At 44.5% G+C, this 16,606-nt stretch overlaps 1 protein-coding gene across 1 annotated transcript in view; it reads right to left on the bottom strand.

The window, feature by feature from the left end:
* The window catches only part of LOC111956018 (pleckstrin homology domain-containing family A member 5), a 164,550-nt gene that overhangs the window by 27,621 nt on the left and 120,323 nt on the right, over window positions 1-16,606 (bottom strand). Inside the window, 6 exon segments of the mRNA XM_070436535.1 lie at window positions 1,590-2,669; window positions 4,007-4,122; window positions 5,501-5,601; window positions 7,332-7,404; window positions 11,968-12,072; window positions 15,336-15,477. Of these exon segments, the coding sequence (XP_070292636.1) occupies window positions 1,590-2,669; window positions 4,007-4,122; window positions 5,501-5,601; window positions 7,332-7,404; window positions 11,968-12,072; window positions 15,336-15,477 (1,617 nt within the window).

Raw genomic sequence — 16,606 nt, 5'->3', positions numbered from 1 at the left:
ACAGTATATAGGCCTACTACAACTGCATGGTAAGAGTCCATTTGGCATTATAACAGTAAGCTAAAAGGGACAGGGGACATTAAAAGAACACAGGGCTCAATTGAACCAGTCCATTGTTTGTGCTGTTTAGCATCAGTTCCTCTGAGTCCTTCCTCTTTTCAGAGGCTTAATTGCCGTAAACAAATGCAGTTTAATGGATGGTAGAGAGGGAAAAGGAAAAGTAGGGCGCTGGCTCTAATCTGTATTCTCGCTGGCTCTGAGACTAGGCTATAGTAGAGGCTGCAGGCTGAATGTCTGGGCTCCTAATATGGGCTTAGTACAGTAAATTCACAGCCAGAGAGGAGGGACAGAGTGAGCTCAGTGGTATAGAGGATAGAACCTCAAACACAAGCCAATAGCCAATGTCATACAGGCACAGGGGAATAAAGTATGCATCCATAGCTTATGTTCTACAAACACAGGCACATACGGTCTTCCGCAGAGCCTAGTGAGCTATAGCCAATACCTTTACTGGACAGCCATCTTCAAATACATAATCATAAGGTCCAGTACTAGGTGGAATCATATGGATTTCATTGACCTATATTCCACAGTACAACAGTTCTAATATCTCACCCTGCTGCCCACAGTTCAAATAGAAGCTTGGGACCTGAGCGTTTGCTTTGCGCTGCTATGGCTATGTACACACTATCTCCGTCAATAGGGAATTGGAAATGTGAAAACACCTGATTGTTGGGATAACACAGAGGCGCCAGAGAGGAAATCGGTATTTACACATCCCAAATGGCACTTTATGTAGAGCACTACTTTTGACCAAAGCCCTTTTGGCCCTGGTCAAAAGGAGAGCACTACATAGGGTGCCATTTGAGACGCAGACAAAAACATGCCATCAGGAGGTTTCCCTCCTATTCCCTGGGCTGTTATAGAGGACTGATGATGATGCAGTAGGAGCATTGAGCTGTGTTCTACTTGTAACAGGGACACAGGTCCATAACTAATTAATCTAACGGAATGGGAGGAGGAGAGTGAAGAGACAGGGAGAAAACATTCCCTCGCTCCTGTTCTCAAACAAGCCCAGCAAAATGAGTGTATGATCCCTGACAGCGACATACAACGGTGACATGAAAAGCTTTTAGCTCTCGCCGGCAAGCACAGGCCAGGGATGCTATAGAGCACTGAGCAGAGACAGTGAAAGAGACAGGGAGGGAGGGAGAGATAATGAGGAAGGAAGGAGAGAGAGAGAGGGATATGGTGAAGATAAAGAGGTCTGGGAGATAGAGCCACAGGCAAAGAGGATGTGGTTGTTTTTTTATTTCTCTGTCTCTGGCCGCCCGGTGCTCTTAGACAACCTAACGTCTAGTTGGCTGGCTGACTCACTGACAGAGTGCACTGCAGACACACAGGTGGTGGTTTTTATTATCTGAGAGAACAGTAACAGATTTCAGAGAGGCATGGGTACGTGCAGACCAATAAAGACACAGACATACAGACACACACACAGAAACGCAACCAACCCACACACGCACCACCCCAAAACACGGACGCACGCATGCAGACAGAAAGACACACACACACACACACACCCTTACCTCCTGGTATCGTCATCCTCTTGTGTCCTCTGGGTCCTAACCCAGTTCTCCAGCTGCCTCATGGAGTTTGTTCTGGTCAGACTCTTCTCTGGCTCCTGGGCCTGCTGGTTCTGGGTCTGGTTCTGAGGTGGCTCCTGGGCCTTTCCTGCTCCTCTCCCCAGGGTGCCTACCACCTCCCCTGGGCTGTGGTCCCCAGCCCGCTCCCCAGAGCCGTTGACCTGTGGTGGGGCCATGTGCTGGGAGACCTGTAACTGGCGGGAGGCTGTAACTGCTGCTGCGATGGCTGCTGCCTGGGCTGGTTGGAGCTTGATGCTGTTGATTTTAGTCAGAGGCCTCTCAGCACTGCCATCCCTCTGGAATCCATACTTGTTCCCTTCACGGAGGGTTCCATACTTATCCACTTCCCTAAGGGTACCATACTTATCGAGCGTCCCATACTTATCTCCATCCCTCAGGGTACCACACTTACTTCCTTCCCGTAGGGTTTTATACTTCTGTCTTTCATCAAGGGTCCCATAACGATCTGACCGATCTTTCTCAGTCATAGACGTTTGTCTCTCTACCCCTTTCTGGTAGTTGTATGTCTGTCCATCTTTTTGGAGGGTGTATCTCTCTCCTTTTTGCAGTGCATATCTCTCTCCATCTTTCTGTACCAAGTACTTCTCCCCATCTTTCTGAGGTGCGTATTTCTCCATTTGAACATCTTTCTGCACAGCATATCGTTCGCCTCCATCTTTCTGCAAGGAATACCGCTCCCCGTCTTTTTGCAGGGCGTACCTCTCTCCGTCTTTCTGCAACAGGTACCTCTCTCCGTCTCTCTGCAGCGTGTAGCTCACCCCGTCTTTCTGAAGGGAGTATCTCTCTCCGTCTTTCTGCAGCGTGTAGCGTTCCCTCTCTCTCTGGAGGGTGTTGTGTTTCCTGTCCCCGTCCGTGCGGTCCATGCTGCAGGTGAGGGAGGGCTGGCGCGGCTCACGGTTCCTCTCGTTGTTCTGGATCTCTGGTCTGGTCAAGACCCGGTTGTGGTTCAGGATGTTGTTCACCTCCTGGGGACAGCAGCGGTCCACCTTCAACTTATCCAGTCTGGGACAGAGAGAGAGAGGAGGGAGAGAGAGCGATGGACGAGAGAAAAGGAGGGAGAGAACYAGAGGGGGATTGGAAACGGTAAGAGAAAGAAAAGACAGACGAATGATAAAGCTTACAATAAATATACACCAATAAGCCATTACCAGGCAGGTTCACAGAAAAAACATTTTCACATTCCAACAATGGACTCTTGCTGTGTGGGTGTCAGGCGCTGGGCTCTACTGCTACCTCTCCTCCAACCTGCCTGACTGCCTGCCTGCCTCGGGGGACCAGAGAGGAGAAGAGGAAGAGAAGTGAGAGGTTTTGAAAACATCACTGTCCGCCCACAGCACTCCGAGGGCACAGTGAGACATGGCTACTTTGACTGAGCAGCCATCCACTGCTGCAACCTTTCAGTCTGTTACAGAAAGGCCATTAACAGGTCTGGTACTCCAGAGGGAAATAGCTCAATTCTAGGCTAGCCACAGTCTGTTACCGCCTACTGCACTCAGGGACAAGTCACAGTGACAGCCACTTGGGACTGCTAATCTAATGGTCAAGTACTTTTATGTATTTCTACCTGGGGTTTTCCTAGTATTTCTCAGTGAGGTAAAGGTACAGTAACGGCAGTATGTCCAATTTCTATTGCCAGACTTTGGCTGTGGAGTTTACAGACACAATAGTTCTGTGTAATTAAAGCACGCAGTGGCCTGAGTGCGGGTTTGTGCCCCACGGCATCCCTTTAAGATGAGAGCAGTGCTGAAGTACTTGCAAGTGTGCAGACACACAAACACACCTCCACACACGGCCTGCATCACGCCACGATGACGGAGCTAGGACTGCTGGGGTGCTGTACTTACAGGACTGTGAAGCGTAGGTGTTACTATCCATCCGAGTCTCTCCAGAGTATAAAGCACTGTATGCCCATGTCGAAAAGCCTTCACGAACAGCTCATGGCTAAAACACTGCAATTACCAACAGCACTAAAAGTATTCTGTTGTATCGAGTGTGAAGTGCAGTTGCCTCTGATGTGCCACATCAACAGAAAAAATAAAGTTTAACTGGAGGCAGTGAGGATGGATACCATTGCTGTGCTGTATAGCCCTAAAACTATAGCTTCTTGTTCCCAGCTATGCATCTTCAAAACAACACCTGGTAATTGTCTTCTAAACTGATGCGATTTCTCACTTCTGCAAGAAATACCGCAGTCTCTCACGGCCGTCCGTTTGCTTACAAAACAAAAGATTGCACGGTTCAGCTGGTAGCTTTCATTGCCATAGGTCAGGCAATCAAGGCTGGCTGGCTGCTATAGGAAGGATTTGGGGTTGTGGGCAGTTCTATCCGGGTTTACCCACCTTCTGATTGGCTCTGTGTGGACCAGGGCTGCGTCCGTCATCACTTTCATCCAGGACTCCATGTCTTTGGCCGTGTCTGTGCAGAAGTAGTATGTCCTCATGTTGGAGTGGGTCGCCTAGGAGGGAGAGAGAGAGAGAGAGAGAGCGAGGGAGGGAGAGAGGGAGAGTTCCTAAGACAGAGGAGTGTGAGGAAGGTAAGTGGGTGACCTTGGCAAGACTGCAGGGAGTGTTACATCACCTTCTTTGGAAGAGGTGTGTGCGTGCATGGGTCTGTCTCTGCACACACGCCTGTGTGTTTGAGCGTGAATGAGTGTGTGCATCCCTACCGCTCCAAGGCTGTGTAGCTAACTTTAATTACCTGCTAAGCAGGCTTAGGACCATAAATATGAGCGACAGGGAGACACTCCAAGCTGAGTGTTACTCTTGTTTCCTGCTGCAGAGGCAGAGACTGGCACTAAGCCAGTGTCCCAATTGGCAACCTATTCCCTTTATAGTGCACTACTTTAGACCAGGGGTAGTGTACTATATAGGGAATACGGTGCCATTTGTGACACACCCTAATACACAGCAGAAGAGAGGACAGATAGTAGGGGATGTGGGGGAGTAGAGAATGGATGGGCTTGTTACTGTGTTATGTGTGTTAGACGTTGTCAATGTGTAGGAGTGAATCCGTGTTTACAGTGGTGACTTGTGTGGAACGGTATGTGAGGCTAACATGCTCAAAAAGGTGGATATAGCAGTGTCTGTCTTTCAGTATATACTTTTTAAAATCTTCTCTCTGCCCATCTTGCTCCTATCACCCTCTTGCATATTGAGACTAGAAAATCTATTGACTTTATCATGGATCTACGCACAAAGAGCTCTCCGTATACAAACGCATTTTCAGAGAGTCTCTGAAAGGAAAGACCAAAAGCGAAGAGAAGCGTGTGTGTTACAGTGTGTTTACACTTTGTGCGGTGAAACATCAGAAGCCATTCACTTTCAATGGAAGGAAAGAGAGAGAAGCAGAGTGTGCGAGGAACCGTTGAGCAATGCGAGCATGAACAGGGCGGGACTAAAGCTGAACTCTATTCAAATCCTCCACGATATCGCGACGCGAGTGACCAATTGAAGCTCACCATAGCTTCCTACCCCTACTGGATTGTCTGTCAATGGCTGTTGATACATAGCACTACAATAACTCAGTACAAAAGCAATAACTCTGCTGTGGTATACAGCGGGAAGACGTGCTTCCGCGTAGCCTACCACTGTCTATCACAAAATAAAGTGAGTTTCTTTACAGATATCCACACATTATACAATCCGGACCGACGGACAAGGGAGTTACGGATTATAGATTTGCCTTCAGTAACAGGATTTTCAGAAACAAGTACCGCCGTAACCATTTTTCCAAAGTTATTTTTCAGGCTCCGCATTGCATCCACCTAGGAGGTCCACGCGCAGAAGCGCGGCATCCTTTATGGGGCTTTGTCTGTGTGTGTGTACAGTACTGACCTTGAAGGCGTATTTCCTGCTGATGTGGTCGTCGACAGACAGCATGGAGATGTGGAAGCTGGGCAGCAGGATACTACCCAGGATGCCCTCCTCCTTCTCATCTACAGGACAGAGGACGAGAAGAATAGTGCATTATGGTCCATCTGGTAGATGAAAGTCGGGAGAGATCAGAGGGGAACTATCAGCATTCTAACAGGACAGTGGACACAGGATGTACCGGAAACAGAATGCYTCAGAACTTCGTAGGCACCTTTATCTTTGGTCAGGGTGTGATGGCTAGGTAAGCAGCTAACAGGACACAGGATGTATCGGACACAAAATGTGTTAGAACTATGTAGGCACCTTTATCTTCGGTCTGGGTGTGTTACCCGTCTCAGAAAGGACCATTTAAGCTGGAGTTTATCAGAGCATGGCAGGGAGGGTTGAGCATGGCAGGATATTCACTTTCTTTCTTCACTAAGACCCCCCCAAATCCCGGGCTTCCAGCATGTTACACAGTAGGGTACCCAAACCAGATAGAACAACAAAACCGTTTCTCCTCGGGCCGCTTTGCCAAACATCTATCATTTCACAGTCAAATTTAATCCTAACAGCGCAACTTGGTAAACAAACACACTAACTTGAGTGTGATAGCATACAACAGTGTTACTACCGCATCAAAGACAGACAAGTAAACAATGACGGAATCAATCCGTCGGCTGCTCAGAGCGTTCCGTACAGCTGGGTTGTATAATGCCTACACTGTGTTGTAACACACCATCTGTAGAGTGCAGCACGACTGCAGCAAAACCAACAGAGCCCAAACTCAGCTTCAGGGTTTACTTTAAACAGGCAAGTACAGCAGAATTCCCTGCAGCACTCCATCCCCGCTCTCTCTACTGCTGCTGCTGCATTATTAACCGAGAGGCGAGGGGGAGAGGAGAGGGATCAAGAAGATGAAATGAGAACACAGCACCTCCTCCTTCTGAAAGCAGTATCTCTACCCATATGTACATACTGTATTAGCTCGATGACCTACCTCGTACCCCTGCACATTGACTCGGTCCCGGTAATCCTTCTATATAGCCTCGTTACATTTCTATTGTGTTACTATTTCCTTTTTTATTTAGCAAATACTTTAACTGCACTGTTTGGAATGGGCTCGTAAGTAAGCATTTCGCTGTTAAGTCTACTATACCTGTTGTGTTCGGCAGATGTGAACAACATTTGATTTGATTTAAAATGGGGTTTTCACTAGATTCTACAAAGAAGAAGCAAGGTGACCTTAACCTTTAAGCTATGTGATGATATGATTCTATTTGATCATTCTGTTGCGACAGAGATCCTGACCAGAGCAGAGCCATCAGTCAATCAGACATGGCCATTCATATTCCCCCAACAACCTCTCATTCTTGCCTTCAGATAGACACAATTCCTAGTCAAAATCTTACCTCTGAAAACTCATCGACAGACAGCACTTAAGTTAAAATGAAGTGAGTGAAGAAGATAAGAGCACGGAAGAGAGCTAGATGTTGTTATCAGAAAGCATAGCACGTCAACACTCTTTTAAGAACTCTTCTCTCGTCTCTTGGTTTACCAATAAACAGGAAATTCCCCTCTGGGCATGTCATGAAAGAGCTGGCTGATTGCACTCCGGGACCGTTTAATTGAACAATTTATGGAAATTAAACTCTCTGAAACCTGGGAGAATTGTGGTATGTCTACGTCCGGAGCAAATACGTTTGCGTTTTACTGCTAGCTATGATGCACCTGGTGGATGACCTATACTCAAACTTTGACCGTGTGTTGCGCTTTGAGTGTGTGTGTGTGTGTGTGTGTGTGTGTGTCTCACCTCTGTAGTAAAACAGGCACATGTCAGACAGCACAAACCACCTCTTCTTCCATAGCTTCATCCCCGTGCTGTCCTACAGGGGAACAGAAGACAGGAGACATCAGTCAGATACTGAGACAGAGCAAAACATTTGGTAGAAGCTGTTCCTTGCCCTCTGATAAGCTAGGCGAGCCTTTCGACAATAATTGGCATATTGCTTCCATTTATTCAAGAAATTTGCTATCAGATCTAGTGTATAGAGCAGTGTTCCTCAATCCTGGTCATGAATACCTATAGGCTGCCCTTGCTTTTCATCTAGACCTACCTTGATTTGTTCAATTGGATGCGTAAGTAGAGCTAGGCTAGAACCAAATCCTGCACACCCTGCTGACCCTCCGGATCTGAGTGGCCAACACCAAGACTGTCACGGAGTTCAGGAAGCAACGTACACACTCCCTCTGATCCCAGACGGTTTCATTAACCATAGCTATCTCCTCCCACTGAAGCAAATTGGCCCTTTTTATCTCTTAACTCTCAGACAAGTTTCCCCTTACTGTTTTTATAGCTGTGTGTCTTTTCTCTGTAAAAATAACGGCTTCTCGTCTAACGTTGCCTTTATTTTCTATTCATAACATAAATAATCCAAGACGGTTTTGTTGTTTTTCTCGTCTTCATACGCAGCTTTCTTTTGATGCACGAGGAGGAGTACAAACGCATAAAAGAAAAGCCCATCATCAATAAAATATGTCCCCTTTAAGAGAAGACTTTGGTTGTCAGGTTTGAGAAGGAGAAAAGGCACGTCTTGCGAGAGAGAATCAACGCAGCTTTGAAAGGGTAATTCAGCATGGTAGAGAGGGAAGCGCATAAGAGAACGGTTATTGACAACAGCTCAACGCTAGTTGGAAACTGAGTGATGCTAATGTTGATTGCTCTTAATGAGTGAGTGTGTGTGCCAGGCGGTTGAGACACATTGACAAATTGACCTACAGTCAGAGCTTGGTGAGGGAGAGGAAATGCTCAAGTTGCATTGTACAGGTTGAAAGATAATGAGCAAAATAGCTCAGCCACCACAAAGTTGGTCGAGCTAGTCTGTAAAGTGACCTGATTAATTGGGGCAGAGAGAGAGAGAGAGAGTGAGAAAATTACATTCAATCAAGGATGGTTGTCACTTTGCTTGAGGGACCAGGCCACCGTATCAGTACTAACTAAAACAAAGGACTCAGGCTATTTAAATGAGAATGACAAAATGATGCATCAACATTTAGATTGAAAACAATTGCCAGATAACAAGGAGACGAGGTCAAACTCTCCCACAAACCAATCTGATTTAAATTCACTGTCTGGGAATACAGATTCAAAGTGAATGTGTCTCTTTCTGAATGTGAATGAGGATGTCCCTGTTAGATAGATAACTGGATAGCCCAACAGATGTGTGTGTGTGTGTTTGTGTGTGTGGGATGTTACACAGCTGACCGCTGCTGCTGAAGAGATCTGCATGTGTCCATTATTGCAGCTGTAATTAAACCTATTTTAGATTGTCAAGTTCCTTTTGAGTGTCTGTGTGTGTGTGTGTGTCTCTGTGTGTGTGTGTGTGGGTGGTGTGTGTGTGGTGTGTGTGTGTGTGTGTGTGTGGTGTGTGTGTGTTGGTGTGTACACTATCATTAAAAAGTTTGGGGTCACGTAGAAATGTCCTTGTTTTCCATGAAAACATACATGAAATGAGTTGCAAAATGAATAGGACATATAGTCAAGACGTTGACAAGGTTATAAATAATGATTTTTAATTGAAATAATAGTGTCCTTCAAACTTTGCTTTCGTCAAAGAATCCTCCATTTGCAGCAATTACAGCCTTTCAGACCTTTGGCATTCTAGTTGTCAATTTGTTGAGGTGATCTTTAGAGATTTCACCCCATGCTTCCTGAAGCACCTCCCACAAGTTGGATTGGCTTGATAGGCACTTCTTACGTACCATACAGTCAAGCTACTCCCACAAAAACTCAATAGGGTTGAGATCGGGTGACTGTGCTGGCCACTCCATTATAGACAGAAAACCAGCTCACTGATTCTTCCCTAAATAGTTATTGCATAGTTTGGAGCTGTGCTTTGGGTCATTGTCCTGTTGTATGAGGAAATTGGCTCCAGTTAAGAGCTGTCCACAGGGTATGGCATGGCATTGCAAAATGGAGTGATAGCCTTACTTCTTCAAGATCCCTTTTATCCTGTACAAATCTCCCACTTTACCACCACCAAAGCACCCCCAGACCATCACATTGCCTCCACCATGCTTGACAGATGGCGTCAAGCACTCCTCCAGCATCTTTTCATTTTTTCCCCCTGAGTCTCACGAATGTTCTTCTTTGTGATTCGAACACAAACTTAGTTTTGTCTGTCCATAACACTTTTTTCCAATCTTCGTCTCCAGTGTCTGTGTTCTTTTGCACATCTTAATATTTTATTTTTATTGGCAAGTCAGAGATATGGCTTTTTCTTTGCAACTCTACCTAGAAGGCCAGCATCCAGCACTGTAAACCGTTGAGACTGGTGTTTTGCAGGTACCATTTAATGAAGCTGCCAGTTGAGGACTGTTTCTCAAACTAGACACTAATGTACTTGTCCTCATGCTCAGTTGTGCACCGGGGCCTCCCACTCCTCTTTCTATTCTGTTAGAGCCAGTTTGCGCTGTTCTGTGAAGGAAGTAGTACACAGCGTTGTATGAGATCTTCAGTTTCTTGGCAATTTCTCGAATGGAATAGCCTTCATTTCTCAGAACAAGAAAAGCCTGACAAGTTTCAGAAGTGCTTTGTTTCTGCCCATTTTGAGCTTGTAATTGAACCCACAAATGCTGATTCTCCAGGATACTCAACTAGTCTAAAAGGCCAGTTGTATTGCTTCTTTAATCAGAACAACAGTTTTCAGCTGTGCTAACATAATTGCAAAAGGGTTTTCTAATGATCAATTATACTTTTAAAATGATTAACTTGGATTAGCTAACACAACATGCCATTGGAACACAGGAGTGATGGTTGCTGATAATGGGCCTCTGTACGCATATGTAGATATTCCATTAAAAAAAAGATCTGCCGTTTCCAGCTACAATAGTCATTTACAACATTAACAATGTCTACACTGTATTTCGGATAAATGTTATGTTATTTTAATGGACAAAAAAATAGATTTTCTTTAAAAAACAAGGACATTTCTAAGTGAACCCAAACTTTTGAACAGCAGTATGTATGTATGTATGTAGCTACAGTGCCTTCGGAAAGTATTCAGACCCCTTGACTTTTTCCACATTTTGTTACGTTACAGCCTTATTCTAAAATGGATTAAATAAAAATCCTCAGCAATCTACTCACAATACTCCATAATGACAAATTGAAAACAGAAATACCTTATTTACATACGTATTCAGACCTTTTGCCATGAGACTCGAAATTGAGCTCAGGTGCATCCTGTTTCCATTGATCATCTTGAGATGTTTCTACAGCTTGATTGGAATCTGCCTGTTGTAAATTCAATTGATTGTACATGATTTGGAAAGGCACACACCTGTCTATATAAGGTCCCACAGTTGACAGTGCATGTCAGAGCAAAAACCAAGCCATGAGATAGAAGGAATTGTCCGTAGAGCTCCGAGACAGGATTGTGTCGAGCAACAGATCTGGGGAAGGGTACCAAAACATATCTGCAGCATTGAAGGTCCCCAAGAATACAGTGCCCTCCATCATTCTTAAATGGAAGAAGTTTGGAACCACCAAGACTCTTCCTAGAGCTTGCTGCCTGGTCACACTGAGCAATCGGGGGAGAAGGGTCATGGTCAGGGAGGTGACCAAGAACCCGATGGTCACTCTGACAGAGCTCTCGAGTTCCTCTGTGGAGATGGGAGAACATTCCAGAAGGACAACCATCTCACATTACCAATCAGGCCTTTATGGTAGAGTGGCTAGACAGAAGCCACTCTTCAGTAAAAGGCACATGACAGCCCACTTGGAGTTTGCCAAAAGGCATCTCTAGACTCTCAGACCACGAGAATCAAGATTCTCTGGTCTGATGAAACCAAGATTGAACTCTTTGGCCTGAATACCAAGCGTTACATATGTAGGAAACGTGGCACCATCCCTACGGTGCAGCAACGTTCCACATCAAACCTGACAGAGCTTGAGAGGATTTGCAGATAAGAATGGGGGAAACTCCCCAAATACAGGTGTGCAAAGCTTGTAGCGTCATCCCCAAGAAGACTCTATGCTGTAATCACTGCCAAAGGTGCTTCAACAAAGTACTGAGTAAATGTGATATTTCAATTTTTTGTATAAAAACTTGTTTTTGCTTTGTCATTATGGGGTATTGTGTGTAGATTTATGAGGAAAAATAACAATTTAATCAATTTTAGAATTGATTTTACATGTGTGTGTGTGCACAGGTGGCTATCCCCACAAAGCCCTGTCACACAGACTCTCTCATCAACCCACTGAGGAAGACTGTGTAGGCTGCACACTTCCACCAACACCCACTCATCATCATACATACTGCAATCAGCCATTTGATTTGCACAGGTTCTGCAATTCTCTAGACCATTTTGAGAGTAAATTGCAATTAAGTAATTTAGTCAAGTTCTTCTATACTGGGAACTACAAACGATGAACAACTTTCCAATACCTGTTTGTAAAGCCAGTTGCTCTTGACCGCCGGGGCATTGGGGTTCCTCTTAATAGAGTTGGACCTCTTGCCAAAGTTATGGACCTTTTTGTAAGACCTCGAAGGCTGAAAATGTAAATAGACAAACTGTCAGTATACTGTATGTAAAATCAGTTATATACAGTGCAGTGAAAAAGTATTTCCCCCCTTCCTGGTTTTCTTATTTAAAAAAAWTATTTTTGATAATGAATGTTATCAGATCTTCAACCAAAACCTAATATTAGATAAAGGGAAGCATTGTTTACAACAAAAAAAGTATACTTATTTTATTTAATGAACAAAGTGCACCCAATTCCCCTGTGTGAAAAATGAATTGCCCCCTTATACTCAATAACTGGTTGTGCCACCTCAGCTGCAATGACTGCAAGCAAATGCTTCCTGTAATTGTTGATCAGTCTCTCACATCGCTGTGGAGGAATATTTGCAGAACTTCTTTAACTCAGGAACATTTGTGGGTTTTCAAGCATGAACTGCTTGTTTCAAGTCCTGCCACAACATTTCAATTGGGATTAGGTCAGGAATTTGACCTAATAATTTGTTTGTTTTTAGCCATTTTCATGTGGGCCTGATTGTGTGTTTTGGATCATTGTCTTGTTGCATGACCCAGCTGCCCTTCAGCTTCAGGTCAAATCATCCCCAAACAAACACACTACCACCGCCATGGTTRTTACTGTGGTAATGCAGTGTTTGGTTTTCGCCAGGCATAATGGGACCCATGTCGTCAAAAAGTTATACTTTTGACTCATCTGTCCATAGAACATTCTTCCAAGAGTCTTCCAGGTGCTTTTTGGCAAACTTGAATCAATTTTTTGGATAAGATGGGTCCCGTTATGACTGGCAAAAACCAAACACTGCATTCCACAATAAGAACCTCATACCAACGGTCAAGCATGGTGGTGGTAGTGTGATGGTGGGGATGCTTTGCTGCCTCAGGACCTGGACAACTTGTCTTAATGGAAGGCACCATGAATTCCACTCTGTATCAGAGAATTCTACAGGAGAATGTCAGGTCATCTGTCTGTGAGCTGAAGCTGAAGCACAGCTGGTCATACAGCAAGACAATGATCCAAAACACAGTCTACATGAAAATGATTGAAAAGCAACAAATTTGAAGTTTTGTAATGGCTTAGTCAAATTCCAGACCTAATCCCAATTGCGATGTTGTGGCAGGACTTGAAAACCCACAAATGTCGCGGAGTTAAAGCAGTTCTGCATGCAAGAGTGGGCCAAAATTCCTCCACAAAGATGTGAGGGACTGATCAGAAACTTCACAAAGCATTTGGTTTGTAGTCATTGCATCTAAAGATGGCACAACCAGTTATTGAGTATAAGGTGGCAATTACTTTTTAACACAGGGGAATCAGTGCTGCATAACTTTGTTAATTAAATAAATAAAATGAGTATACATTTTTTTGGTGGTTTGTAAACTCAGGTTCCCTTTGTCTAATATTAGGTTTTAGTTGAAGATCTGATAACATTCAGTATTAAAACAAAATGAAAAAACAGAAAATCAGAAAGGGGGCAAATACTTGTTCGTGGCACTGTATATATACACTGAACAAAAATATAAACGTGTTAGCTGGGGCAAAACTGTGACACCAATCAGGCCGTTGAGGACTGGAGTTGCCCACCCCTGTTTTAGAGAATTTGGCAGTACGTCCAACCAGCCTCACAACTGCAGACCACGTGTAACCACGTCAGCCCAGGACCTCCATATCCAGCTTCTTCACCTGCGGGATCGTCTGAGACCAGCCACCCGGACAGCTGATGAACCTGAAGTATTTCTGTAATAAAGCCCTTTTGTGGGGAAAAACTAATTATGATTGGCWGGACCTGACTGCCCAGTGGATGGTCCTGGCTCCCAAGTGGGTGGGCCTATGCCCTCCCAGACCCACCCATGGCCGCGCCCCTGCCCAGTCATGTGAAATCCATAGATTAGGGCCTACTGAATTTATTTCAATTGACTGATTTCCTTATAGAAACTGTAACTCAGTAAAATAGTTGAAATTGTTGCGTTTCCATTTTTGTTCAGTATATATACACAAACATATTTCTGAAGATGCATAGTTAGAGGAGGAGAGTTACAAATTCATTCAAATTATCATCCTCCGTTAGTAAATATAGGTGAAGACCGTTAACCTGCATTTGGCTCTTTGGTGTTAATAAACAAATAAAGTTAAAAAGCAACCGAAGGAAAATGTACAGTATTCACCTCATTAAACTAGCCCATTCTACAAGACCATCTTTACTGAGAGAGGGAGAGACAGATACAGAGAGAGACCGATACAGAGAGAGAGAGAGAGAGCAAGACAGAGACTAATTTACAGCATTGCAGAACCTTCTATCCATCAGCTGAGCATAGTGCTACAGTAGCTCGACCCACAATAGAGTTCCACAGTATGTAATAATACCCATAAAACCTAGCAGTCAAACAGGGAAATAGTTCCAATCCAGATCACGGTATTTGTAGGTCTTTATGATAGCCAATTAGCATTACATTTTTGGGGGGGTGGGTGGGTAAATACAAGCGAATATATTGCTAAAAGTCACCTTGTCCGAGAGAGATTTACATGGTTATCAAAATGTCACGCCAGGGTAAGCCTATACAAAACACAGCCCTTATTTTAAGTGTTACTAAAATCCCCTATGGGGAAAAATGAATGGTGAAAAAAATAACTGGAACCATTTCCTTGTTTGACCGCTCGATTTTATGGGTATTATGACACCTCTATGGTAACTCATCAATAATTACAGCTCATTAATAAATACATGCCACTAAGCTACACTTTTAGTCAGTGCAGTGTAAGCCGAAGTAAAACATCATTAATTCATGAAAGCATGCTTTTCATTTGAATAAAGCATGCATATTTATACACTAGTCTATTAAGCATTTATAAACTGACACGCTGTACAATAAAATCACTTGGTGACCATTCTAGAATTGTAACTATCTGTAACAGGACTGGGATAATCCAGCACATATTATCTCATGTAGAGTCCCTGTTCTGATACTCTCTGTGGACTAATACAGTTCTCACAACATTGACTTAATGGAGAAAATGGGAGAGATCACTGACCCACAAGACTCCTCTTAACATCCCAGAACTGGGACCTTTATCTCCCCTCTCACAGGCCCCTATTAGCCAAGTCACTCTTGATACAGTACATTAATCCCACCCTGTCCTTGTACATGCATCATAATTGCATGACATCCATTACAGTGGCGTCCATGTGCTCTTTAGGAACCCCCAACAAATCCTCTCAGATCTAGGGAATGGGTCTAGTGGTCTATTAGGGGTTGGGTGTACAGGCCGACGTGGAGCACTCACCCGTGTGGCGGGGCTGCTGCCAGGGTAGGTGCTATAGTCTGACCCTCCTGTGAAGTTAGACGCCTCGCTCATGGTGCTCATCGGGCGCTCCTTCTTCACTCTGTCACTCTCCTCTGATGGAGCCTGCTCTGGAGCCTTAGGCCTGGGGGGAAGGGGGGAGAGAAAAATGCAGAAGAAAATGAGAAAAGCGACATGAAGACTACACAAATGAGGCTCGGACTCAACTTCAATCTGTGGGATTAATGGGCGGGTTAAGAGGCGAAGCGTTGCAGCTGTGTGTATGTGTGTGTGACACTGATTGCTCTGCGAATGCGCTGCCTAATGGCCAGTCTGTCTAGCTCTATCGGTTCGGCAGTTTAAACTGCAACCACAATGAGAGCCCATCTCTGTTAGAGCCAAACCCTGCCGTTAGAGAAAGAGGAGAGAGAAAAAGAAAGAGAGGCAAAAAAAGAGAGAGGCAGGCCCCATAAATCAAACCAGTTTACTCACTGTGGTCAGACTACTTTAAAATCGCCTGCCAACCTTGCCTGACAAACTAAATGGCCTCCCAATCCAAATACAGCAAAGTTCAAGGTCCCCTAGGCTAAACTACCCAGCACCAAAGGCTTTAACGATTATAACAATGGTAGCAAAAAATAAGCTAAACTCGCCTATAAATCTTCCTATTTGCAGAGTTGCTACATCTAGAGTTGTATTCAGATCAGTATTGTCTCTGAGCAGTGGCCTATATTCTGTGGTTCCAAGGGGAGTGCTGATGTGACTGTGTGGGCAGATGACAGTATCTGGAGCGTGGAGGGGGGTAGAGAGAATATCTGTATCGGTCTGTCTGGGAGATAATAAAGCTGYGTTTAAGGTCCCCACCTCACAGGAACAAACACCTTGTACATGAGTGTACACCGCTGATTTCAGCTCTGGTAACAGATAAGGTATGAAAATCCACTTTACCGTCTTCTCCTCTCCTCTCCTGCCAGCTATCATCCCCTAAAGTATGACAAATATTATCCTACATTTTCGCTTACCCCATTCCTCTCCTCTACTGTAATCGTCACCTCTACTCTCCAACCCACCATATAAACAGGTCAGCCTGTTTGTCCGTCACAGAGCCTGTGATATGATTGGATCATGTGTATGACGCTTGCATGCAGGGATGTTGCAGGACTGGTCAGACAGGACATGAGGTTATAACAGGATTGTTATGACAGGTATGTCAATGTGACTTAGACATGTGAACGTAGGGGCAAGGTTACTTCACAGACACACATTAGTTCAGC

The sequence above is a fragment of the Salvelinus sp. IW2-2015 genome, linkage group LG3 (genome assembly GCF_002910315.2).
Source record: "Salvelinus sp. IW2-2015 linkage group LG3, ASM291031v2, whole genome shotgun sequence".
NCBI lineage: Eukaryota > Metazoa > Chordata > Actinopteri > Salmoniformes > Salmonidae > Salvelinus > Salvelinus sp. IW2-2015.
This window is presented reverse-complemented; position numbering and strand designations above follow the sequence as displayed.